The sequence below is a fragment of the Dipteris shenzhenensis genome, chromosome 31 (genome assembly GCF_047967505.1).
Source record: "Dipteris shenzhenensis isolate YYH24624 ecotype China chromosome 31, Dip_SZ_1.0, whole genome shotgun sequence".
In the NCBI taxonomy this organism is placed as follows: domain Eukaryota; kingdom Viridiplantae; phylum Streptophyta; class Polypodiopsida; order Gleicheniales; family Dipteridaceae; genus Dipteris; species Dipteris shenzhenensis.
In genome coordinates, this window is record NC_141626.1 from 7971468 (window position 1) to 7999443 (window position 27976).

The 27976-nt window shown below is 44.7% G+C and overlaps 1 protein-coding gene across 2 annotated transcripts in view; it reads right to left on the reverse strand.

The window, feature by feature from the left end:
* LOC147880983 (uncharacterized) overlaps positions 1-27743 on the reverse strand; it is a 59657-nt gene extending 31914 nt beyond the window's left edge. Inside the window, exons 1-5 of one of the 2 annotated variants that reach the window (XM_087370094.1) lie at positions 27149-27743; positions 26722-26972; positions 11832-13997; positions 11565-11726; positions 10245-11104 (exon numbers count right to left, since the gene is read on the reverse strand). In XM_087370094.1, coding sequence (XP_087226220.1) covers positions 10245-11104; positions 11565-11726; positions 11832-13997; positions 26722-26972; positions 27149-27230 — 3521 coding nt within the window. In that variant the 5' untranslated portion in view covers positions 27231-27743. Of the gene's footprint in view, positions 1-10244; positions 11117-11564; positions 11727-11831; positions 13998-26721; positions 26973-27148 lie in introns of both variants that reach the window. The other variant, XM_087370093.1, reaches the window with a different exon arrangement.
* Between the last annotated feature and the right edge of the window lie 233 nt (positions 27744-27976).

The window sequence follows — 27976 nt, forward strand, 5'->3', positions numbered from 1 at the left end:
CAGAATGGTAGATGATGGTTTTGAGTGGTCAGGTGTCCACATCTATGCAGTACCTTATCTGCTACAGCAAAGAACCCATAGTTTCATGCTAGAACAAAGCATATGGAAGTGTGTTATCACTTCATCCGTGAGGCGGTGAGATTGATCTTGTTCACATTCCAACACAAGAACAAGTTGCAAATATCTTCACCAAACTCCTCTTCCTTGACAAATTCAACTACTTTCAACAATAGCTTAGCTACAATTTAAGGTAATGGTTAAGTTCTACAAGTTGTACATACTCTTTCAGTTGCGCTTTTTGTACTTTTTTTCTTTCTATGCATATTTTCTTGTTTTTATTCTTTATCACCTTTGTTGCCATGTAGGGGGGGGGTTTAGAATGGTGTAAGTTACACAATAGAGATTGGGTTCATGGCACAAACCATAACCCTAAAGGATGAACATGTATATTCTAGCTCATTGAAATACAATGTAGTGTACAATACCCCCTTGACTCTTTTTTTGTTCCTTTCTTTTCTCCTTACCCTGTGCCCACGCTATTGCCTCACTCACTTTTTTTGGAGGGTTGAGATCCAGTTGTCATAATTTTACAAGAAATAATCCCGTAGAAAGGAACAATCAGGTACAAGCATCAAAAGATGTCATTATATGACAAGAAGGCAAGATAATCAAGATCCCGAGCATGTAAACAATGATACCACGATTTTCTTAGAGATGCTGATACTTAGCAAGAGAAGGAACACCAAAGACTCGATGATTGCGGTCTTTCCATAGAGTCCATAGTGCCCAATAACAACCCAATAAAGCAGAAGATTAAATCCATGCCGCACAGGATGAGAGCCAAATGGCCAAAAATTCATGCCAAAAGATGCACTGGGAAATGAGCCTGTAGCCGCTGCTGTAATAAAAGCAAGAAGTCACGAGACTCTAGGCACTGCCAAAGTTAATGAGGCATAGACTCCTATGTAGACAGACTCGACAAGTGGCAAGAGTAATATGACGATGAGCTAAGATCTGTCCAAAGGGAAGAACCCCAAGCACAACCCGCCATAAAAAGAACTTCTGCCGAAGAGGGAGTTTGGAATCCCAAATGTGTTACAATCTTGTCCACCACCACCGAGAGGAGCGTATCATAGACTAGTTGCAATTAGCATGAAGAGAAACCCAAGGGGGAGGCAGTAAAATCCGATACAAAGATGCAACTGTGATATTAGCTAATGCTAATGCACGGCAAGCACTATCATGTGATTGGAGAACCCAGTCTTTCAGGCGATCAAGAAACTCATGATGAGATATTGGCTGAAAATCATAGAGCATGTGTGATAGTAAATGCCATAAAGGCCTATAATGCTGTCCCAAAGTATATGGTCTGACAGTTGTGGAAAAGAGATAACCATACTAGCTGCATGTAGCACATCTTCCACATAGCAGATACCTTTAGTGCAAAGAAAATAGGAGCGGCGAGGTTCTTGTGAGGCCAAAGGAATGAAGACTCTCAAACACAAAGACTTGTCTGCAAGAGTGTTCCTGCCATCCCATTTAAGATGGGAGATTATTGTTGGGTGTGGGGAGCAATGGAGTGGAAGTGAAATGCAAGGGAGCAGACAACAAGCCAAAGGAACACGAAGTACTTGCAAATGGATGTGAGAAAATACAAAGGGGTGGTTTATATGGCCTCAAAGTCAACCATATGGTTGACCAATGAAGTCAACCTAAGGGTCAAATTGACTGAGTCCTAAGACAAGGCCATACCATGGCTAATTGCTAAGAAACCCCCCTCCATGGTATGGCTGAAGTATCCTAGATACATCTCTGGTACCTGGAAACTATATCATGGTTGCACATATTCTCCATTTGAGAGTCGCTCTTGAACATAATGATAATGAACCTCATTGTGCTTTGTGCGTGCATGAAACACTGGGTTTCTCGCAATAGCCAAAGCATTCCGGCTGTCAGTGTAGATGGTAGTCGAAGCTGGCTGGATGATGCCAAGATTTGCGAGTAGCTTATGGAGCCAGACACACTCTACTGTAGCTGTGAAGGCTGCCTATATTCAGCTTCACAACTGGAAGTAGCAACTGTAAGTTGCTTCTTGCTGAGCCATGAAATGCATGAACATTCGAGCATGAAATAGTTGCCACTGTGGGACACTCTCGTGTCATAACAACCTGCCTAGTCACAGTGTCCATGAAAGCATGCAAGACCAGTGGAGACTCATCGCCATAGAATAGTCCCAAAAAACGTTGCTCGACGACTTGCTTGCTGCCCGCACCGCGCTGCCCCCCCCTCTCTTTCTTCTTCGACCCTCTTCCCCCTGTCAGCTACGAGTGCCCAGCGGGGCTGCCTACTTCCAAAGCCCCTAGTCAGGGCTGTATGGGCAGCGCTGCCCTCAATAAGGGGGTGCGACAGTTCCGCCAGCTACTCGTAGGTGCTTGGTGCACATCTTCAACCTCTTGGCTTGGCCTGCCCAGCCCGCGCTGCAAGAGATGCCTCCAAGACTGTCTCACCCAGCTCGAGTTGCAAGAGACTCCCCGAGCTCACGACTCCAAGGCCCTGCCCACCGTACAGGCAGGGTACCACTCATTTGCAACACTGTGCAAGGGCACATTGGGGACTCTTCTCCTATCTCGAAAGTGTTCCCCCAGCAAGGTGATAGCCAAGTAGGCACTCCAACCTCGTCTATCAGGATCAAAGCAGCGTATTGTGCTTCAAGGCAACAGACAACGCAAGCCCTCGGTACTTGGGGGCTGGTATTGTGTGGACATCCGACCCTTGCAGCCCATGGTAGATTTGTGTGCCTCCCTCAAGAGCTGTCAACTCTCCAAGAAGTACTTTGGGGTTGTCCTTCATTTCAAGAATATCCTCTCCCTGGATCACACTCAACCAGCTCTTCTCCCGACGATTCAGTAGATATTCCCTTTCGGTTTTCGGTGGGCGAGCTCTTGGCTTCTCATCTATTTCGGAGGAGGTTTTCTCTCGCTCATTCTAGGAGTGGGCACCAGCGCCTCTTATTCAGGGCCTTCTTTTCTTCCTCCTCCTTAGCTTCCTTCTCTCTATCAGTGGGCGGTGCAGTTTTTTGCTTTCTTTGGTGATTGGGCTTTTGGTGGCAACTGGCCAGAGGGGCTCCATGGCAGCACCCTCGACTCCCTCAACCGTCAAAATTCTCTTCCACCAACTGATAAGCAACAGGTACAGCAAGCAGTGAATCTTTTACAGGGCAGGGTAGTTATTGGCAGGATAGTGGGCCTTACTCCCTCGAGGAGACAGATCAGGGACAGGATCTAGGCCAGCTTGGCATTGGATGGTGACCACATTTAGGAGGTCACCATTTATGGACGAGGTGTATTTCTCCTCCAGCTTGGCTCCTCGGATGCTGCTCTGGCTCTCGTGGAGAGGAGCCATGTTCTCCTAGGCCCTCATTTAGTGTATCTTATCCCTTGGTACCATGGATTTACGGTAGAGGACATGGACTCGGCTTCTCGGAGGTTCCGAGAGAGTATAGGGCCGTCCTTCCTTCTATCGGATGGGAATTTGGCATAGTTCTAGAATACCCTTTGGAGTCAGAGATGGCTGTTGTGACAGATGATGGGGTTCCTTGTCTCCGGCTGGGGGTAGAGAGTCCCGATTCCTTCCAGAGGTGATTCTCTTGGAGGCTCTGGAGGGAGGTACTCTTCGGTAGAGAGTCCCGATTCCCTTCCAGAGGTGATTCTCTTGGAGACTCTGGAGGGAGATACTCTTCAATATAGTAGATACTGGAGATCTTAGGTTTATCAAGCTAGTGTCTGAGGTGCAGGTACATAAGGGGCACCTTGCCAGGGATTGCAGGAGAGGCTTGAGCAGGTCTCATCCCTCACCACAGAACATACAGGGACAGCATAGTGATACACAAGAGGTTGGGACCTTGCAATATTTCACGCAAAAAGCATACCGGTCTCAGCGATTGCACCGGTCTCAGCGCTTGCAACCAGAAACCAGAATCCCAAACTCATGGCAAATCTGCCATAATATTGCGCTTCAAAATGGCAAAAGTGCCAAAATACAAAACGACAAAATGTCTACTGCTACTGCTACTACTATGCGGGCTCTCTACATAGGCCTGATCCCTCGCCCTCCTCCAAGCCTGCGAGCTTCTCCTCTTCTGGTTGACCTGATCCAGTCTCCAAGTCTGAATCTCCGGATGGGTCGAAGTTGCCTCCCTAAGAATGAAACAAGTTAGAAAATAAGATAAGAGTGTCAATTGTAAGACAACTACGATACTTGAACCTTCTGAGGGGGGTGGACCAAGGTGGGGAAGAAGAAGCGGGTTGAGCCTTCTGAGGGGAGGTGGACCAAAGGTGGGGAAGAAGAAGAACCGGAGTAAGTGGGCCAAGAAGAACCAACGACAGCGTGCCAATTGCAAGAGGCAAGCACAGGAGGCTACGCAATCACATGGAGATCAGGTTGAAGGCCCCCAAGCAGGCACATTACATGATTCGGAGAGAGGGCCCTCGATCTTAGGACATTCTTCAGGCCCCTCCGGAGGCGAGACTTCACACCCGCAGGACTCCATGTGGCAGCAGGAGCAAACACCAGAGGGTTGTACAGTATCAGGGCTCATAGCCCCTCTGACCCACCCTCCTTGAGGGTCGTCACGGAGGCCTCACAGACCGCCACTACAACGACCCTCGACTCTGGCAGTGACAGATACTACCCAACCTCCCCCCCCACCTCCACAAGACACTTCATCTTCGGCCTCCTAGGACCCGCATGTCCCCCTCTCCATAGCCTCCCTCCACGTCTACCCACTCCCCGTCACCGCCACCTGCTGCTCCTACATTGATTACCCTCAACACTTGCCCCCCTCAACCCCCCGCTCCTTCTCCTTAGCCAACAACAGCCTCGCCTGGAGCCTCTTCCTCGTGTACCCCCCTCGTATGTGCAGCAACGGACCCCAAATCCGTGAGCAAGGACAAAGAAAAAGCCATCCCGCTGACCTCTCCCTCGTAGCAGGTCGACTTAGCGAGTATGCATAATTCAGCTCAATCTTCAGGCCTCTACATGCGTGCTGGGAGGCCTCTGCTGCAAGAGTTCTGGCGATTGGACCGTGGAATTACTTAGAGATACAAGACACGTATCCCATGCCCTTCAAATTGACCATTCTGATCCTGCAACCCCAGAAAGGGGGCATTAGCGCGGTAGGATCCAGCACCCACTTGGTTTGGGTCCTCCATTTGTACAAGGCATATGCATGTACCTACTCAACTGGGAGACAACATATTGAAGATCAGGCTGGGTATGACATAAATAAATAAGGCAGCCCACAGCCTGCTAATATAGGGTGGCATCAAAGGGTGCACTCCCATCCTCGGAGGATAAATGAAAGCCAGGCTCCAATGGTGTAGAAACTGGCTTGCAATCTTCAAATTGGAAGCGGTCTAAGAGCTGTCCAACGTACTTGGACTGACTCATCATTATACTCCCCTCAACATATGCAAACTAGATACATGTCAGAGTGATCGACTACACATCAATATCATCATCATCACCATCATCATAAGAGAGAGAGAGAGAGAGAGAGAGAGAGAGTATTAAATGTCTTCAAAAGAAACATGATACAATGAGCTAACGGGTGGAGCCACTAAAGCGGGCATCAAAACCCTTGATGAATACCAAAAAATAAACCATAATCATTATCATAATCATAACGTCACCAACACATAGAGAGAGAAACTCTCTGAGCTCAGAGGATGGGAGTTAGTGGGGTGTCAAACCTAAGAAGGGGGCATCGTTGTGTGAGACTGTTGTGGTGGCATAAAACCTATGATGGAGCACTAGTGGCTGTCGGCATGTGTGGTCCCCGTTGTGGTCTCCTGGCTATGGCCCTGCGGCAAACAAGCGCCATTGTCACTCCTTTGGGTCGTGACTTTGGTCTGGTGAGCATGGAGGGAAGGTCCCCTAATACGATATGTGCCTCATTCCATTGGCGAGTCTGACGTATCTTTGGCTCGAGTCCTCGCATACACCGTCTCCGTGAGTCCTGCTGCTGGTTGGTGCGATGATCATGCTCAAAGACGAGTGTGGTTGTATACCTTGATTCGCCTACATGCCCAGAGCAACCGCTCCTTGTGTCGGATAGCCTCATGGATGAAGGCTATCAAGCATCTCTAATCTAGGTAGGATAGGAGACTGGATAGGCGTCCGAAACCATAGGCATGCTAGGAAGGGGGGGGGTCTCAGTGACTACTCCGAATGTGGCTCCGATAGTGCCAAGAAGTCGATGGTAGACCTAAGAAAGACCAAGAAATCTAATGAACAGTGATGTGACCTGACTGTCCTTCTCGACCGGATCGAAGCCCAAGGTGTAGGGCAAAAGAAAGATCCTCCTCGAACCCAAAGCCAGAGGATTAGCTTTGAGAACAAGGGCTATGGACTTGTGGGAGTCGAAAACCACTTGGAAGAATCCACGTCCCAAAAGTCGAATATCCCTGAGGTGTGAGGCGAGATCTCCTGGTAACGCCGCCAGCATCCAGTCTCTAGCCTGTGATCTGGAAGGGTGTGACCCAAAGATGCGGGCGAAAAGTGATGTGGAGCCCTCTAGTTCCACATCTTTCTTGAGCTGCTGCAACTCATCTTCTGAAAAAATGACGGTTCTCGCGGCCGGTGGAAGTGGACAAAGATTGGCTGAATGGGGATCCATTTGCCAATCGATATGAAAAGGCCGATTCGAACACTAAAAAAGCTCCGTCCGTGAAACTGCTGCCCAGGACGCCTTGGAACACGGACGCAGGAGGAACGAAAACAGGAGCGTAGGAGAGAGGGGAAGAGGAGGAGAGGAGGCGAGGGGGGGGCTGTGGGGGGGGAGAAGGAGGTAGGCTGCAGGGGGTAGGAGGTAGGCTGCGGGGAGTAGGTTGCGGGTAGAAGGGGGTAGGGGAAGGCTGCGGGGGGGTAGAAGGGACGGGGGAAGGCAGCAGCGGGAGGGGGGAAGAGGGGCGGGGGAGAGGTGGCGGGGGGAGGCAGAGGGGAGCTGCGGGTTAGGAAGGGAGGGGGCGGGGGTGGGAGAGCGGGTGAGGGGGCTGGTAGGGGGCAGCGGGGGGGGGGGGGGGGGAGAGAGGATGGGCGGGGGAGGGGGCGGGGGTGGAGGAGGTGGGCGGGGGGGCTGGCGTGTGGGGGAGAGGGAGGGTGGGGAGGGAGGAGGAGGGAGGGGGCGGGGGTGGAGGAGGGAGGCGGGGGGGCAGGCGGGTGGGGGAGAGGGAGGGCGGGGAGGAGGAAGGGGAGCGGGAGGGTGAGGGAGGAGGAGGAAGGGAGCGGGGGTGGAGGAGGGGGACGGGGGGGCTGGCGGGTGGGGGAGAGGGAGGGCGGGGAGAAGGAAGGGGAGCGGGAGGGTGAGGGAGGAGGGAGAGGGGGCTGGCGAGGAGAGAGGGAGAGGAGCAGCAGCAAGGGGAGGGAGAGGAGGGGCAGCGAGGGTGAGGGAGAGGGGGCTGGCTGAGAGAGGAGGGGGAGGGGGGGGGGGCAGCAGCTCACGAATGGGCCATGCAGAGCCGCCAGAGGTTGGCCATTCTACTCTTGGACTTTGAGAAAGCTTACGACAGAGTAGACTGGGATTTTTTAGAGGGTACTCTATCTCGCTTTGGTTTTTCAGATGTATGGATCAAAGGAGTATCCTCTCTCTACAGATTAGCCCATAGCCAGGTGCTTATTGGGGGGGTAAGAGGGGATAGGTTTCAGATCTCTAGATCAATCCGCCAGGGTTGTCCTCTCGCCCCTTTTCTTTTTCTGTTTGTGGTGGAAGCTATGAGTATCCACCTTAGATCTCAAGGTGATATTTATGGGCTGAGGCTTCCTCTCCGCCGGGAAGAAGAGCTCCTGGATAGTGAGTTGGCAGATGACACGGCTGTTTTTTTGGATGCCTCCCCCAAGACACTCACTTCCTTTCGGGCAGCCTTGGATTTATTTTGCACGGCTGCAAGTTCACACATTAATTGGCATAAATCCAATGGTTTTTGGATTTTCGATGATGAGGGGGCAGGCTGTCCAAATCCACAGACGGTATTTTGTTGGAGGTACATTTCAGCCAGTCAAGATAGTGGGCTTCATGGAGCATGCTCTCTTTCACAGTGGTACTTGGATCCTGACCCGCTACTCATTGCCCTGGGCTCATGGAGGCTGTGGCTCTATGGAGGTGTCCCAATTAAGTTTTTGCAAGGGACCCCGGGGAATGGGAGTGGATAGATGAAGGGCACCGAGAGAAGGGCATCCCCTTCTTTCGTTACACGGTCAGTAATGCCAGGAAATTCCAGCTCAGCTGTAGGGGTTGGAGGCCCACCAGAGATCCTCATTGGGAGAATTTTCAGATTTCTGCAAACTTGCAGAAAATTTTTTGGCAGAGGCTCTCGAAATCCCGCCGGAATAGAAAAATCACTCTTCTTTTGGCTTTCTATTCATGGTGGGATAGCAGTGAACCAATGGAGATTCAGGTTCGGGGCTGACCCTACTTGCCCTTGTTGCCTTTTTTATTTGGAGACAATACAGCACTGCCTTTGGGATTGCAGATAGGCGAGAATCATATGGAAGGGGATTGCAAGACTTTTCAGCACTTTTGTTTGCCTCCCCTTCTATGTGACCTGGGGATCAGTGGCTTGGCTCACTCTTTCAGGGCCCTAGGTTTTCTTTGAGAGACATGACTCGTCTTCGGCTCTTCACATCCGATGACACCTTGTGGGGTCGTGCTCTCTAGAGGATGTTCCAGCCACTCTCTTCAGGTCTGCTCATTCCTCGGTTGACTCTCCATGGGAGGTTTTAGCTAGCATTGCAGCATGGCACATTTGGAGAGCCAGATGCACTGAGGTTATGGAGGGTTCTCAGATTCACCCTTCTCAAAGCTTGGCCAAAGTACTTGGACAGATACGGTACACACTTTGATGGCCATATGGGCGACCATGCAGGGATCCTCTCGAACAGCCTCCTCCAAGAGAGTTACTTTTCTCAGGGATTGGAGAGACTCTCTCTTCTTTGCTGAGACTTCTACAGGATTGAGTTGGCATTTTCAACCTCAGCCTTGGTTTCCTTCTACCTCAGCCTTGGTTTCCTTCTACCTCATTCTTCAGAGGTGTTTTTTATTACATGTTTAGCATGTTGTATTTCCGCATAGAGCTTGCTCTAGCGAGTTTCTTTCTTACTTAATAGAAGTCTCTTTTTTGCAAAAAAAAAAAAAAGTGTGTTTCAAAGACTTCCACAAGCTCAATCTCTAAAATGTTCTTGCAGAATCCCATGAGGAAATTGTGGCCTTATTCTTGCCCGAGTTTAACTTTGCCTTCAATCATACGACAAGGACACGTTTGCTATTATGGGATCCCATTAGATCCTTACTCCTCCCCTAGTGTCAACCTACCTCTGTCTGCACACTCTTCCTGTCAAACCCACCTACACAGTCCCAATTGACCAAATTTCTTGAAAATTTTAAGTGGCAAAGGCTGCAAAAAAATAATTTTAGGGGACAATGCTTTGACAAGGTACAACCCTAGAGAATTTTCTCTGGTGCCGTTTTCATTTCATATGCTTCCAAGTACTGCAGAATTGAAGAGATAAGAGTCTATGAATACCAGGATTTCAATTAAGAAATCACAAACTATATCGTGGAAAGAATTACAACAGAGCAAGATGCAAGATAGAAGACCTGAATGAAAGAAAACGCCCACACTCAGAACCTGAATAGTGATCCAATATATATTGTAAATGCATGACAGTAGAGCAGCATTTAGGAGGGCATAACCACCCTTGTATACTGCCTCATATTTTACCATGATTCCAGCTTGAATTGGCCTTTGAATTCCAACCAATTTTCTTTTAAAATTCTTTTCTCTTCGAATTCCAACTCAACCTATTGCTTCCATCTCATACGACACTCTCCACAGTTAAGAGCCCTATCAAAAATTGTCATTTCAACCCTTTGAATTCATACGTGAAAAGTACTTTGAATGCAATTACGTTTTGAGGATCAAAAAGGTGGAATATTAAATTTTCAGTGTTTAGATTTTAATAAAATTAAAAACTGTTGAGATGGTGTTTTGCCTTGGCAGGCACTCCCTCCTTTCTTCCAACATGAGAGCATGACTGCAAACACATTACTGCAATAATGTTTGTTACCATGATTAAAATGCATAACAGTTGCCTTGGCAGCCACTGTCTTTTTCTTTCAACATCAGAGCATAACTGAAATCACATCACTGCAATAATGCTACTCAGTATGAATAGAAGCCATATCTCACCTCTTTCCTACAGTTCCCTGGAAACTGTCCATAAAAGTTGGCCTCGCTAGGTATAAGCTGTTGAAAAGCTCTTGAACATTATTCTGGAATAGAGTGCCTGACAATAGGATCCTTAGTCTTGTGCGCACCTGTAATAGAGACTTTCTGATTTTTGATCTGTTATTCCGTGGTAAGTGCCCTTCATCTAATATCAGTAGCCCGGGGCTGTTCAACAGCAAGCTTCCAATCTTCCTAGATTCAGCTGTGAGTTTTACATTTTCCTCGTCCGTAAACAGTGAGAAAAGTCGATAACTCACAATCAGCACACTCTCTTTCTTTTGCCACTTGGATATTATTGACAGATGACGCAATGCTGAACTGGAGTGTGATGGTTTTATAGGTTTTCCAGATTCCTCCTGGGACAAAGAGGAGCTCAAAATATACACGGGAATACTAACCTTCCACTTGCTGAATTCTCTCTGCCATGGAAGTAGCATGCTTTTGGGTGCCACAATGAGAGGCCTGCACCATGAATTTAAAAGCAAATAGCTTTGGAGAAAGCTGATTATCAGGAGTGATTTGCCTGTACCTGGAGCATGTGAGATTATGCATCCACCAGTTCCAAATTCTTGAGGATGATTTTGAGTACCTGGTCCTAAACCTCCCCCTATATTTCTCCAAAGAAATTCAAATGCATGGACTTGATGGGTCCTCATCGAAGCCTTAAGGTCTGGTATAAGACTCCAGACTGAAGATTTGTTTTTTGAAGCATCTCTGGTGATTGATGTTGTATATATAGATGACTGCTCTTCTCTGTTCTCCTTGTCATTAAAAGCTTGACCATCATTTTCATCATGCCTTCTCTTGCACCATTGATTACACTGTTTACGAAGCTGACACAATTTCAAGTTCAGAAACTACACAGAAATCTGCAAAGACATGTTTCTGACTTTACAAAAGAAGATTTTATCTACGTGCTTAAGTTTCACGTGAATGTGGTAACTTTCCTCATTTCAAAAAAGACAGAGGCACTCAAAGAGGGACTATTTGTGAAGGGATGGATAAATGTTTAACAAGCTTATCAGTAAGTAACAAGCATGCCAGAGAAGTCGTTCACTACTCAGTAATCTCAGAAATTACATATTTCAGCATGTACCCATTCAAACGCCTCAATATGTGAATTGAGCTATAGTGACAGGATAATTCAACCTGCATTTGACTTGTGCAACGCTCACATGGGACAAAACAGCTTTTTATAAAGCATACATTCTGTGCATTGTCAGTGTTGTATACAAAATGAGAATGATGGTGCTCAAAAGGAAAGAAAGAAAACATAGGTACCTTATCCTCTGTCAATGGAGAGAACACATTGTCTATATGGATCACCACCAACCCACAAGAAGTGCAAACATAACCCTCTTCTGGATCAAGGACCAGGTGGTGTTTGGTATTAGAAGTTATCTCATTAGACTTTCGATCTCCTTCTGTTGGTATGGTCTCCATCTGTTACAATTAGGGGAAAAGAAGTAATCCAGAGATAACAGATCAGAATTTGGCAACGATGTGTGTGTATACATTTTTAAACCAAGAGGTAGTTTACTGACTTACCACTTCTGAATGATTGTCAATTTCTAAACATAATTCCATGTCACGCCATATGTTCCTCATGAGTTCTTCTTCCTCATCAATCTTTTCCTCATAAGAATTTCCCTTTTCATGAAAAACTATAGGATCCCATGTACACTCTTCTTGCAAATCCTCCTTATCATCTCGTTGGGGCAACCTTCTCCAATCTGTTGTTTCATTCTCATGTGTATTTTTAATAATCTTCTCGAAAATTTCATTAAATAAGATGCTGTTCTTCTGTCGTTCTTTCTTTCTTGAGGCTGTGTGTCTTTTCTGACCATCTGACCTCAACACTGCAAGCCTCTTTTTCTGAATCTTGGCAGGATTCTTAGGTGGTAGTTTGTTCAGAGTGTTCTTCATTTCTTCCATTGGCATATCATATTCGTCTTTCAAGCAGGTATTTACATCTTTCCCTTCTTTACAAGCACATCCATGCTGCTTCTCTGAACTATTTACTAGTTCGATTTTGTCTGAAGCCATGCTTGAAAGTTTCTGCCATTTTGAATCTCCTTGTTCAGGGTTATCTTCTTCGTTTGCAGGTTTGAAAGCCTGGTTTTTCTCTAGGAACAGCTGTATCTTTGGAAGTCTCTGCTGCGTTGTGATTTTTCTGAAGCTTGAAGGTTTTTGTTGTTTGTCTGAATCCTTTGTAGGACATTTCTTTGCATTCAAGTATGGCTTAGTATTTCCATGTTTTTCGATTTCTTTCTTCAAGAAGCTGCTTTGTCTTCTTTCATACAACTTTGCAGACACTTCAATAGTGGCACTTTCCCCTTCAGATGAGCTCAATGTATTGCTATTTTCAAGTGAGTTTGGGACAGACTGGCATTTTTTTTGTATTCCTTGGTGTGCTTTCATATCTTCCTCATTATCACTTGGCTCTGACCAGTTGGCAGAATATCCTTTGGTGTGGGAGCTTGAACTCTGATCTTTGTCTCTGGTTTCATGTGGACTGTTCAATGGCTCATTAGACTGCAAGTTGTCCTTATCCTTTGCCTTTTGTCGACTTGTTTCTGGAGACGGGTCGCTGGACTCACTACCATGCCATTTTTTATAGTTCTTAAACACTGTTTGGTGTGTTCTTTTTGTGTGACTGTTTACTTCACAGTGGTATCCTTGTTCTTGATTGTTCTGGCCCATTCTCTGGCGCTTTGAACATATTTGATTGTGGGTTTTAGTGTATATTGTTACCCTTGGATGACTTATTTTGTGTTGACCATCTGTGTAGTCATCGTGATTTCCCTCTTTTTCAGGCTTGTTGCCCATTCTCTGACGTTTGGAGCATTTTTCGTTGCCAGTCTCAGCATATATACCTTCCTGAACAATTTTTACCTTGCGGGGAAGGCTTGGACGAGTTCTTATTTTATCTGTCCTACCCAATGCATTTTGTTCCATACCCTTTTCAGATTGACTTGAGCTTACACTACAATTAATGAACAATTTCCCTATAGTGTTGTTTACAGAATCTTCCAATATTTCACAACTTGGACCTGACAGTTCAGAATGTTCCAATATCTCTACAATGTTATTTACAGAACCCTCCAATATTTCACAACTTGGAACTGACGGTTCATTATGATCAAGATCCAAAGTCACACCTTCATCTGAAGAGTTTCCCAGTCTTTCACAGTTGATCTGGTTGTGTTCTGCCATGGAGTCTAAAAGGACTTGATCATCCGGATTTGATACCAAGTTTAAGTTAGCACGCTCAGTTTTTTCTTTGCACGTGTTGAAATCTATGAGTGTGCATTTTCCTTCCAAGAAATTTTGTGAATTAGAGTCTTCTTGACACATTGTGAGGTCAACTAAATCTAGCTGTTTCTGCGTTCTACTGTATGATGAATCTAAAGATCTATAAAAAAGGACAATTTCTTTAATTGAATGTGAGTTTTTTGACCATCGTCTTTTAGGAAAGGTCGCTGAAGGAGCTAGACATTTTCCCAATGTGGCCTCAAATGGCATGATGATAGGCACCTGAAGAATACCAACTTTTCCAATTGTCACAACCATTGTGCATTCCAAAAGAGGCCTTTGCTTTCCCATTTTGACATCTCGGAGTCTTGAACTGTAGAATTGAATGGTAAACTTACAAGCACATCCGTAATCGTGAGACTTCTGGTCTTTTGAGATGACCTTTGCATCATACCAAGCCTGCATAGGAAAGCCTTATATGAATATCCATATTTACTTTATTTTTTTGAATATTAATTGAATTTGAGAGCCGTGCACTACGGTTCCACTTGATTTATTTAATGGACGCTTGTGGTTTGCCTAAACAGAATTCTTTTTTCATGTTTACCAACCTAATGTTGTAATAACTCATCTGTTTTTGGTGCATACCTACAGTTTTCACGAGCATTGTTACTTAGTGACCATGCAATAATGGGAGCATGGTTACTTAGTGAACATGCATCGAAATTGATGTAACTGTAGTTGGGTTCAAAATACACAGCTAATTTTGGATGATTTACGTATTTTGTGATATAAGACATTGGTTGTGTGTTGTCCACATGGGCATGTCTAAGATTGCTCGATGAAACTGTCAAATATATAATCTTCCTACATAAGATAGGACATTTCCATCCAAAATCAATCTGTCAAAGCAAGACATGAGGCCAAACTCACAAAGCAGCAAGCCATCTCGAATCTTCCAAGCTCCATAAACCAGCAAAGAAGTCAATCACTTTATTCCAAAATCCTTGTAAATCCACAAACCCATGAAATATATAGAAGCCTTCAAATGTCTCCTACTTCACATCTGACAGTTTCTAATGTTTCAGATCCTGCTTTCAAGACTTTGTGGTTTACCACTATGGGGAAGACATTCAAATGTTTGAAGATATCTGGCAGTTTCTAATGTTTCAGATCCTGCTTACTTCGTGGTTTACCACTATGGGGAAGACATTCAAATGTTTGAAAAGTAAGCCCTAATTCCCTAATTTGGAAAACAATCAATGCATCTTTTCCACTTGGCAGTCCTTTGATCCCATACTGTGGATCCATCATTGGTCCGTGGTTGCTTATTGCTTGTAGTTAGGCAAGATTGCCATCTATCTAGCCAATTTTGCCCCTTAGGTTGCTATGGCTTGGAGCCGATATTGTCAAGCAAGGCAAATGTTTTGTAAGGTCTAATGTTATAGGGTCTTAGACTAAGTCATGAGCTATGTTTGGGAATGGTGGGATCATTAGTTGGGTCATTGGGGAAACCATAATAAAAGTTAGAAGGCTTGCTCACCTAGCTGAATATTCTTCAATGGACCCTGTTAGGGGTTAGCTAGGCACCTATAGCTAGCTCTAGTCCTAAGTAGCACCCTTAGGGGTTAGTTGTCATAGTCAGCGTTCTAAAACAGTTATTCAGTTATATATGCATGTAACTATTGGACTCGTGCTAATGAGTCTTAGTAGTTGGACAAAATTCATAGATGAATTGGAGTGCAATGATGCTATGTTTATCAGTTCTATTCTTTACTGTTCCGATAATGATGAATGCAAGGAAAACACTTTCTAATTTGTATCTATTATTCGCAATGTGCTATTGAGTTGTGAACTGTTCTTACTTATGTCTGATTGAGTTCCGACTCTATGTTTAGACTCTCAATGGGAAGTGTTTGTTTGAGGTATGATGTAGAAGTGCTCTGGGTATAACCACCCTGAACACATTTGGCGATCTTGCAGTTGGTTCGAGTTCAGAAAAGCCTTCGAGATGGAAAGAATCAAGGAAGCTTGATGCCGCGTGTCGGAAAGTGCTAACAAGATGTGCAAAAGCGGCAGCAAGACGAGGAAGAAAGAGAGCAAGACGAAGCGGACGCACGCTTGCAACCCACAAGGGAATGGGCAAGCAAAAAGAGAAAATCAAGTGTTGGATGAAGATCTTGATGAAATTGGCAAGGGAGAACGACAATGAAAGAAAGGCAGCTGGGTGCAAATAAAGAAGGAAGAGGTTGTTTCCATCGTGGAAGGAAATTGATGAAAGACGGGAAATCTACAAGCAATTAATGTGAATGATAGTACGATAAAAAGAAGATGAGAGAAGCTCCGATCGAATTCCGACTAAGGGTGATCATGGCCTTCATGGAGGATCGGGTAGCGAATGTCGGACACAGGAGAACAGGAGACTCCTACCCGAAGAGGCCACACCTATTTTACTAAGGCGAGAGTCAGGTCCGAAGCCTCAAGTCAAACCGACCTCCAACAACAACAAGATGGAGAAAGCAGTGATGATGTCGACTATGTGCCGAGTAGAGAAGGATCTTCTACGGATTCTACTTGGAGTTCGGAGTATTTAGAAGTGGAGGAAGCAAATCCAAGCCTGACAGGAGGGTTGCTTTTCTCAGAGTCTGGAAGGATTGTCCTTTCTTCTCTGACTCTCCTTCAGGGATGAGGTGGCATTTTCAGCCGCCACCTGGGATTTTTGTTGGCTCATTCTGAGCTGTTTTCTCATGCTTGACATGATGTACTCCCGCACTTGAGCTTGCTCTGTGGTTTTTATTCATACTTAATGAAGTACTTTTCTTGAAAAAAAAAAAAAAAAAATCCAAGCCTAACCCCGACGTCACCATCAGAAGTTCTCATTAGAACTACCTATGGTTCTTATGTAGCAACAACAGTTTGTGTTGCAGCCCGAAGAAACTTGTTCAATCCATTGCCACCTCAACCAAGAAGGAGACAACCTGATCCACCACCTATCATCATGGCAAACCCAAATCCACTGGTAAAAGCTGCAAAGTTCAAAGGGAAAAAAGGACAAGACCCTGATAGTCATGTAGGGTAGTTCAAGATCCGATGGATTGCAAGCGGTTTCTAGGGATTAGCAGATGCAATAAAGAAGGAGCAGTTTGCAGCCACAATGGAAGGGAGAGCAATGAGCTGGTTCATACAGTATGGGCTACCACACTTTGCTACATATGATGAGTTGAAGCGATCTTTCTTGGGAAGATTTCAGAAGGGAAAAACACCGGAGTCAATGCTTAAAAGACTTCGCAACATAAAGTAGAAAGACTTATTAGTGGAGGATTATGCACAAAATTTTAGAAACCTGTATCTGGCTTGCAACACCGCAAAGACCTTCTAAAGAATAGTTGGAAGACTATTTTTGCAAAGGGCTCAACAAGGAGTTGCAAACCGCAGTAGCAAGCCGTGACCAACTTGCTGGAGTAAATGATTTCAATAATCTGGTAGAAGCTGCCCAAAGGGTAGAAAGAAGATCTGGTGTTTCAAAGAACAAAGAAAAGAAGGTAAAGAAGAAAAAGCATTATGACTCTGATTCTAAATTAGAGGAAGAGGAGGATTCCGACTCAGAGATTGAGAAGAGTGATAGTTCAAAAGATAACAGTTCCGACGAAGATTTGGATGAGGAAGGAGAAGGAGAAGGAGAAGGAAAAAAGAGGAAGAAAAAAGGTAAAGACAAGAAGTCTAAAGCAAAGTCTAAAACTAAAACCAAGAAAAAAAAAGAAAGGAGTCCTAAAGGAGACTCTTAAGCTTGAGAAGATAATCAAGAAACAACTGAAGAGTATGGGAGTAGACTCAAAGAAAGAGAGATACCATGTGAAATCTGTGGAAAAGATAATCATGATAAAGAAAAGTGTTGGTATAATCCAAACTATAGGGGGAGGTTGCCTCCTCATATGCAGCTAGCAGGGAAAGCTACCCAAGCAACGGTAGCCAAGGAACTCACAAAGGCTCAGCTGAAAGATAAAGCAAAAGAATTAGCCAAAGTTAGGGCTGCCAGGAAGGATGGTAAATGGGCAGTGTATCGTGGAGGAATAGCAATCATTAAGGAGTTTAAATCAAAACCAAAATACTGTCAGTCTTAAAATGATGTAAGGCCGACTATATGTTTTTTTTTCAGGACATAATCTAAGTACTCTAAATAAGTGGAGTTGCTTTTTGCACTCTTAGGGAGCTGCCATGTGCCCTTCCTAAACTGATGTATTGGATGGCTTTTCTATTGTCTCATAGACCTATGGTCTTCCGTGGACCTTAATAGACTCCCTCCCTCCCTCTCCCCCCTCTCTCTCTCTCTCTCTCTCTCTCTCTCTCTCTCTCTCTTTGCAGCCACGCAGAAGTACATTTGCACACCTATGGCAATACATAAGTGAAGAGCTTTGGCCTCACTTCGCACCCGATCACACCAGCTGCAGATTGAAATAGGAGGATGGAAAGATATGCCAAAAGAGAGCAAAATATGCCAATTATGTGACCAGAGAATGGCAGAAACTGAAGAACACATGGTAATGATATGCCCTTACTATACTCACATCCGGAAAGCATTTAGCTCTCTTCTCGAGGGACATAACAGACTGGCTGATATGCTACATAGCGGGTCACCCCCAGCTTTAGGAACGTTTGTCTATAAGCTTTTCAAGCACAGGAACTCACCTAAGACATAAAGGTAGTTTCTCTTAATACCCTCCCCTCCAAGGGAGGAGTCTTTGTGTACGAGAATTTTGTATTGCTCAGGTCCCATAGGCCGATTTTTTGGTCTTCAGAGGACGATAATATATTATTATTATTATTCTTCTTCTTCTCTCTCTCTCTCTCTCTCGTCCGTACCTCCTGCTCAGCCATTCGTGCATTACAAGCGGAGGATTGGATCTAATCCACAGGAGCAAATATATTTTCTACAACAAGAAGTGAGAGAGCTCAGACGTATGGTTGCAGCTCTTGATCGCCACTCAAGTTCGTTCAACCAAACAAGAGATGGCTATTGTGGCCAACAACAAGGTCAATAAAGAAGATCTTTATGTAGGAGTAAAAGAACAAGAAGCCAGAGTGTATAATAAGAAAATACTACGCATTGGAGGGGTATTAGAAGATTGCCTTGGCTGTTTTGAAGATGACAGAGAATCCAATGAAGAGGAGAGAAGGAGATAGCACAAGTTGAATGGGATGCCAAACAAGATGAAGGGTATGGATACAGATATCTGAGGAACTCACTCCAACTCAGCTCAAACAAAGGAGTATCGAACTTACCAAAGTAAAAGGTGCATGCAAAGCTGGAAAATGGGCAGTTTATGGAGATGGACTGGCATTAATTAGAGATTTCAAATCTAAACCCAAGGACCCTCAGTCTTACACTGATGTAATGTCCTTCAATCTAAGTAAGAAGTCAAGACCTGATTCATTTGGAAACATTGGATTGTTGTTCAGTTGATTCTCTAACAAGAGAATACGTGACATGTTGTTGGCATTGTACCTCCTTTCCAAAGCTTTCCAAGCAAGTACAACTGAAGTCTGCCCACAAAGAAGAGGGATCATCATATCTTTTACATTGAAATTGATGATATTCAAGGCAAGTCGAGCCTTGGTATCCCACTCTTTCTGTTTCTTTGTGAACTCTAGTTGCTGATCTGCCGTAAGAGGAGTTGCCGAAGTTGGCTCGGGTCTCTTTTCATCTTCTATGACTATGACCCACAAGTTCTTCAACTGAAAAATGTTCAGCATTTTGAACTTCCAATTGCCATAGTTGTTATCATCAAGCTTGCTACTCTGATCAAGAAATATGACATCATCATGTGTTTTTGCCATGGTGCACCAAAAATCAAATCCTGTATACAAATAGCAACCAAGTGCTGGTGATAGCCAGAGGCTTTACAAGGTTTGTAGAAGTGGTGCAAAAACCGAATGCCAAAATAGTCAATTAGTGACTTTACAATGTGGCATGTGCGTGCAAAGGTGCAATTGTCCTGAATCAGAAACCCAAACTGCCAAGTGACTCAACAAGAGTGAATCTGCCCTCTGTCAAAGAATGAAACAGGTGTCGGTATGTGTGAGATGAATGCCGATGTTAGGTTCCGTAGGAACTAAGACCGTTCGAGAACTAATTGGGAATTTTTGGGCAGGGCTTCAGATTGTCTTTTGTGGATTATCTCCTCTAAGGTAGCTAGTCCTATAACTAGTCTACAGGTCGAACGATATGAAAAAGCAGCAAAATAGATTTTATCTTCATTAGGTTTGTGCTGGGTTCAGAGAGGATGCGAGCTGATCAGGAGTGGCGCCGATGGAGAGGTTTCTGCAAATACTGCAAACTGAAATTTCCAAATGTCAGAACTGATGTGACAGGTGCGTAGAGCGCGAGGGGGTTGCAGTGGGACCACCGTCTTCTTTGAAGCGGGGTCAAACTGAACTTTATCAAACTTTTGAGCAATCTCTTGTGCTCTGGCGAGTGATTTTGGTTTTCGGAGCGCCTCCAAATTCCACCTGGATTGAAAGATAGAGCCCATGGAAGAATAAAAAATGCACTGATGATGTGGACTGTGTGTGCATATGCTGGAGCACACAGTGTGCCTGTGAAGCACAGATGCTGAGGTGGCACTGTGGTCTAGCACTGCGACATGTCAGGTGAGGGGGCAGTGGTGATGTGGCTTACTGGACCTGAGTTAGGAAAGGTTTAGTCAACCCAAGCCATGGTTAGTTGACCATGATGATGTAACCATGGTTAGGGTTAACTATGGTTAAAGCTAACCAAACCTGGGAGGATAAGCCTAACCTCTGGTCAACGTGACCTATCCCAAGTGGAGGCCTATCTGCCACGTGTCAGCTATTGGTGAGGTGAGAGAATGTAGAGAGGGGTAGAGATGGAGTAGTGAGAGAATAGAGAGAAGAGATAGGTCCCTCTGTAGGAGGTGACGGAGAACGACGAGGCTATGTTCGTGGAGGCTTGGCAGCCTACGTTGGAGCTGCCCATCGTGAGGGCTGCTCAGTCGGCTGAGAGAGAGGCTGCTATGGCCTTTAGCAGCTGGTCGTCAAGCCTGGGAGCTAACTCGTCCTCGTGGAGGCGAAGCTGAGGAGCTTGTGGAGTCCTCGTGGAGGCGGCTAAGTGGAGATCTGTGATGAAGGAGGCGGCCGTGTGGAGAGCTGCCTGCTGGTGTATTCATTCGTTGCAGGTTGGAGGGTTGCTTGATAGCATTGGAGAAGCCGTTGAGGTTGCCTATAGAGAGGCGTTACATTGTTGGAGCTACCCGTCGTCGGTGGCTATGGCAAAGGCACTCGTGGTCGAGAGGTCTACTGGAGGTAGTGCACTAGAGCTTGTGGGCTGGCTAGGTCGCTGATGGAGGGCTTGGAGCCGTTACGGAGATGAGCCGCCAGCTATGTCAAGAGCTCGGTGGCTAGAACGTGAGCTGCTGAGGAGCCGTATGTTGTCGTCTTGCATTAGAGGCGTGAAGGCCGTTGGACGTGAGCTCATTGGAGAGGTGCCATTTGAAGCGTTGTTGTTGGCAGGCCGGGTTTGGATGGACATTGATTTAGCCTTTGGAGAAGCGTCGCTATGAAGTCGCGGGAGCCATGGCTTATGTTGATGAAGGAGTAGTGGGAGTTGCTACATGCCGGGAGCTCCATTGGGGCTCATTGGTGGTTGTTGGTTCCTCCATTGTTTTTGGATGGAGCTTTGCATAACCACTCAGCTTGAAGTCTCTCCCTATCTACCTCTCACAAACAATATTTCCTTCTACTCGCTTGACTCTCTGTTTAGCATAATAGAAATCGTTTTAAAGAATAGAACTCTGTCAAGCAAGATAAGAAGGACAACCAGAAATCTCTCTCGAAAACTCTCAAGATCGAATGACGGAAATCTCAAGAACTCTCCTTTACAAAAAAAAACTCTCTCAAACTCACAAGGTGGAGATGGAGGATGCCTCACATGTGGAGGGCTTATTGCCTTGACAACATGCAAGGGCTTGTGAGCACCATTGGCTCCGATACCATGATAAAACGGAGATGAGAGTGAGAGAGAGAGAGGAGTGCACAAGATAGGCTAACTGTACACTATTCCAAGGCAAATAGGAATATATACATGGACCCCTTAGGGTTAGGGTTAGGGTTTGTCCCATAACCCTTATGGTGCAATTTACACACACCATTCTCAACATAGGCGGCATCAAATTGTTGCACAAAAGTCCATGCTTTCAGCCTATCCTGTGTCCCAATGAATGTCTCAAACTTTAATAGTAGTGCCACGCTCTTTGTAGTCTTTCAATTTGCCCTTGGGTGCAATATTGTCATACACAGGTGGCTGCAAATAGGGAGGTGGCATTGTCTGGCCCATACTCTGTGCATTGCTACCAACTCCCACGGCTGGATTGAGCATTCCAGGTCCCATTTCCTGCATCTGTGGCATGTTCAGGGAACCACCCATCATTCCTGGCATCCCCATCTGCATTCCGGACTGCATCCCTATATTTGAATACATCATGTTGGGATTTCCAGCCTGCATACCCCCCGCCATTTGTTGCAGAAAATTTTGCATTCCTGGCTGAAAACTTCCCGTGCATTCCTAGCCCTTCTATGGGCTGTCCCACCATTGCTTGGAAGACTGACCCTCCTCTGAAGTATCTTAGGTGCATGACCGGAGGAGGAAAGGGTTGCTGTCCATAATTCACCGACTGAAAATTGTTGGCTTGTGGGGCATTCCCCATGCGAGAGCAACTGAGGGCATTACAGGTGGAGTCACGAGTAGCTGTCCAGTTGAAGGTGCATCATTGTACGTAGGCCTTTGCTTCCTCTGCTTGTTCTTGGCTGTCCTTTTTCTCTTGGGAGAGGCATACAAAATTCTAGCTAGATTCTGGGTCAATTGTGTCAAAGTGCCCACTGCATTTGCCAATTTCATCTTGAAGAGGGCTTCTGCATCTAGTTCTTCAGCTTCATCTTGGGATACCTCAGTGGCATGCCCTAAAAGAACATGCTGCCCTCACCATCCTACCCTTCTTCACCCTCACTGGTGTTTTGCTCCTCCTCAAAGCTGTCCGACCTTCTATCTTCCTCCTGCTCTGAGATAGACAGTGACCTCTCACAGTGTGACATGCTTGCTGTTTTTATGTCTCTAACAAGAATGCAATGGAGGCCTTCTTCTTCCAACACTACTAGGGCTCACCTCTGTAGGAATATGGTGACTTTCCCAGCAATGGAACCATTGAAACCGGCCCTCAGTTAACTAAAGGGGCAGTAAGCTGTATACACTTTATTCAAAGCCACATTGCAACATCTCCAGCCACTTCCGGGAATCGACTTCCACGACTGAAGGACAGTGCCCTTGCGAGAAGGAGGGTGACTCAGGTTCAGACAGGTGCATTCAGAGTTCTGGTCTACTGAAGGTTGAGTTTGGTTGACTTTGATGTGTGGTTTAGCAGTAGAGATGTCGACCTCTTCAGCCTCTTCAGCCCTTGCTCTCCCTTCCTCCTTCCCCAGATTTCTTTCTTTCACTATCCCTAACTTTGGAGAGTCTGGGAAACTGGACGGGACAAACTACCCAATCTAGAAGGTGAAGATCCAGAGTCATTTAGTGGCTCGGATGCTATGGAAACTGACAATGGGAGTGGAGGCGAAGCCGGAGGACATGGTGGACAGACAGGGGAATATACTCATGGCAGTAGACGGAGAGGAGCTCGAAGCTTGGGAAGACAAAGATGCCCATGCCCTGGCATTGATGATAGGGACTATGGCGGACTCTGTGCTTCCTCACATCCAGATGGTTGAGACGTCATTAGAAGTGACTCACTCTGAAGGATCTGTATGAGACAGACAACACATTCCGGATCTTGCTTCTTCAGCATCAGCTCTACAACCTTGATATGGAAGAGGGAGATTCGGTACATGACCACTTGACGAAGGTCAAGGTAGTGAGGGATCAACTGGCATCAGTTGGTCAAAAGGTGGACTCGTGCCATTTGGCCTTGATGGTATTGAGGAGGCTACCTTGGAGTTTCAAAAGCTTTGTTACAACTGTGACAGTAGGACAGAGGACCAAACCTTTGACTTTTGAGGAGTTGGGTCCATTACTGCTACAGGAGGAAGCTAGGGAGAATCTCTACAACAACGACAAAGACGACAAGGCGTAGCTGGCAAAGGATTATGCTGGCAAAGGAAAGGGCAAGCCTAACGGTGGAAAGTCCAAGAAAGACGACTTTGATGACGAGGACACTTCCAAGAGGAAGCAAAAGAAGTGTTTCTATTGTGACACGCCAGGACATTTTGCGAAGGACTGCAGAAAGAAGAAGGCGGATCAGAAAAACAAACGGAAGGAGTCTGACTCTGATTCAGAGGGTGATACAAAGGCCAAAGCAAATGTGGTAATCAAAGAGTTGTTCCTCGTGACATCTCCGTGTGTTACCAAGGTCAGATATGTTGACCTAGAAACCACAGTGAGGATGTCTGCAACAAATTACAATTGCAAATATCATATTAATATAATGGTACTCACTAAATATCAACTCATGCCTAGTAATATTTGTGCGTCAAAAAGCACCGATTTCTAAGTCTTATTGCGTGAATTTATTTTCTAAACAAAAAGCACTAAATTCCCTAAATAGAACACTTTAAAGTTTTCACTACAACAAATCATTATAAAGCGTATCATTACGTGATATTAGATGTGAAAAATGATGAGCCCACTTGAAAATATGACCAATATATTAAACTCGACTCACTGCGCTGGCAGAGGAACATGATTCCATTATGAAACCTTTTGACATGCCTTTATCAACAAATTTCTTGAAAGAGATCTATCCGAAAAAAATATTTCTGAATGGTTTGAACGTCTTACAATATTCACAGGAAGGGAGATTATTTTATGTCAGAATAACAGGAGTGATACATGAGCATGTGTTAGGGCACATGGGTTCCTTGGTTTGTTTTATACACAACTTAAGGGAGAGAAGTTTCCAGAAACCTTTAGATTCATGAGAGGATGGATCCACGTGAGCAAAGAGATATATAGACTTGACATCAATTGGGATATGTTTGTAATAACAAATTCTTAAAAGAGGATTATGAATGCTTAAGGCTTATAGTTGGACATCGGAATAAAAGGTGTGACATAAGAGCATATATTTCCAATGTAGGAAATGCCATGAGAAGTAATGAAAAAGTTTTGCCTATGTGCCATTTGTTCACGATTTGAGCTTAATTTTTGTGCAAATCCTTCTAAAATATTAAAAAATGCAAACTCAAAACAAAATGCGCCAATGCACAATGCTTCATGACACCTTCGGATCCAAAAGATGACGACGAAAAGATCACAGCTTAGTGCTACTTTCACTCGGGCAAATATCATGACAGTGGGGGGTAAGTTGTGTCTCATGAGGAGAGCTCATCTGGTTGTGGTGATGAGAAAAACAAAAGACTAGTGATCACCGTAGAGCTCATCTGGTTGTGGTGATGAGAAAAACAAAAGACTAGTGATCACCGTAGTGCTTATAATCATTTGATGATTGTGTCATGTACCCTACAACACTTTTATCTAAATAGAACCTTGTGCATCTTTAATTCTTTTAACAATCTTTCCTCTATTTATCAACAAATCCTTCGAGAAATGCAATTTGCAATACATGTTTCACAAAAAGAAAAATTGTAAAATTGTAATACTTAATGTTAAATTCTATTAATGGTGTCTTTCAATCTTAAATAAAAACGTTCATGAGTATTTTATTGAAGCTTTAACAATGTTTTTTGAAAATATGCCTTTGAAATAATCTTGTTTAAAAATGTCTTTTAACAATCTTCTACTAGAAAATCATGTCACACAAAACGTGTTCCAAGGGTCTACCAAGCCCTAAACCATTACTTGTTCCTAAGGCTGCTTATTATATGTGTGTGTGTGTGTGTGCGCACACACCCTTTTTTGTGTGTGAAATCCATTTGGCTTTATATTACAATGAGCAGTCCCCAAAAAAAGGGGTAATAACTACAAGATTAAAAAATATCATTATAAGATAAGAAAAGAGTATGATCTATCTGACAAGCACGCTGGCAATCCAAGAAAGATTGCCTCAATGACACCCAGAAGAAGGAAAATTTGAAGAAAGTGGAATCTCAAAAGACTCTATGATTACGGTCTTTCCAGAGACTCTAGAGTCCCCAATAACGAACACACGTGAAAAAAAGATCAAAGCCTAACCGCTTTGGGTGGATTGTGCTTTGTGTGTGTGCGCGTGCGTGTGTTTTATGTCTCATACACATCCCTTTTTTTTTTTTTTGGGAAGATTTTGATGCACTATATTTCACAATAGCTTCCCCTGAATGGGGAGCTAAAAAGTACATCAACACAAGATCTCACTATATGACAAGTATACATTGTAGTCTATGTAACGAGTCTGTAGACAATCAAGGAAAGATTGCTGCAGAGAGCGTCGAAAGAAAGGGAAGGTTAAGAAGGTAGGATCACCAAAGACTATATGATTTCTATCCTTCCATAGAGTCTAAAGTGCCCAGTAATGAACCCATATGAAAAACAATATAGTTCTCAGACGATGTCAAAAGAGATCCAAGACAACACGGGTATGTGGACAATGCCAAAGGAGATGAGGCATAGATTCCTATGGAGCCAAGCATCTGTGACAAACAGCCGGATCAATATGTCTGTGTGCCATGCCTCAAGTGAAGGTACTAGCAGAAAAGGATGAAGCATGTGAGCAATGTTTTGCTACAAAGGGCGATAGTGTATCCCTAAATCTCTCTCTCTCTCTCTCTCTCTCTCTCTCACACACACACACACACACACACACACATATATAGAGAGAGAAAGTGTTTTCAAAGTTTAGTCTTCAATCTTTAATCTTTGAACTTCTAAGTTAATCTCACTTAAGCACTAGGAATTATAGGCTTTGTCACCAAAGTAAGCTTGACGTAGATAGATAAATGACTTTTGATCAGGAGTAAATGATGCAAATTGCATGTTAGAGTATATTGCATTGGCATGTGGTAGCATTCTAACACTGAAATATGCTCACCTATGCTTAGGATACCATCTAACCATTTGGCAAGGGACGGTTTAATAGTCATTTGACAGATGAAAAGCTGCAGATTACCGATGCGTGGCCAAAACACTTCAAAGAAATTGGAAAGTTGAAGAGTGTGCATGTATGGAAAATGAATTCCTACTTACAGAAAGTGTGCTCAAGCGTGAATTCAATCTGGAAGCATAAGGATGCACTGCAAATGCTACAATATCCGTTCCTGGTTGTAGATCTTGGCAATCTGAGATGTCCGCCTTTTTAGTTCTAAGTCTTATGAGGTTTAAGGAAATTTCTTGGTCCTCTTCTTTGCGGAATCCTTTGTAATGTATTATGTACTCGTCTTCATTTTTAGCCACTAATTCGACGTCCCACCATGCTCCATGATCAAAAGCTTCTAGTACTGCTCAAAAACGGAACAAGTAAATGGTTCATAGCAGAACCTAACGCCATAATGTGAAAAGATTCTAGCACTCCTTCAATTAAATGTGAACAAGTCTGTTAGATTCAAGCATAGAATGCATCCGGGGGGGGGAGGGGGGGAAGCGGAGGGAAATCTTGGGAATTTGTAGGCCTTACAAGGCTTGTGTGTACGCATACTTGCATCTGGGTTGCCACTTCTCGTTTTGTTAGGCATTTTACATAGCGGGCCCTCTGCCATCGAAATTGCTTACTTTCAGCAAACTGGATCGTACATCGGAGAAACCCTCAGCCTCTACTTACGTGCCCAGAGTCGAGGAGTTTAGTCCACCGCTGCTGGTATCAGAGCGACTGGGCATGAAGCTCAAACTCTGCTTGCAGGAGGAAAGCATTTCAGCACTTTCGAAGAGTTTTGTAATATTTACGCTGGAAAGCTTGACCCAGCCTACTCGTTGCAAAATCCGAGGCCACATGGGACTATTTTCAAGTTCCCACACTCCTACAGTCGCGCGAGGTCAGCAGTGCACGCTAATCTAAGGTCGACATGGTTAAATTCTTTTCGTCAGGAATTTGGTGTTGTCAGAGACATGATCGTAACGAACAGGCTCTCTGATGCATTTTCGTCCGGCAAAATAGAAATGCCTGGATGGCGGACGGATGTCTCACGAAAATTACAGATGATTTGACTGATTTGGACCGATTGATTGATGGAGTTGATTCACTGATTGATTGTTGGACTGATTGATCGTTTCGAAAAGATCAAAAGTTGCCTCATTCACTCGTTCAGTGATGATGAACTGCACTGATTTGACTTGATGAACTCAAGTGATTAGGAAGGTGGAATCAAATGAAAATCTGGCCTCTCCTTCAGCCACGTGGAATGCTCCATGAATAACTAAAGAGCTCTTAATGAAGCCTAATATTTTAATATAGCAAAGACGTCTAACCTCCTTCCATCATCATGGAGAAATGACCGACCTCCCCTCC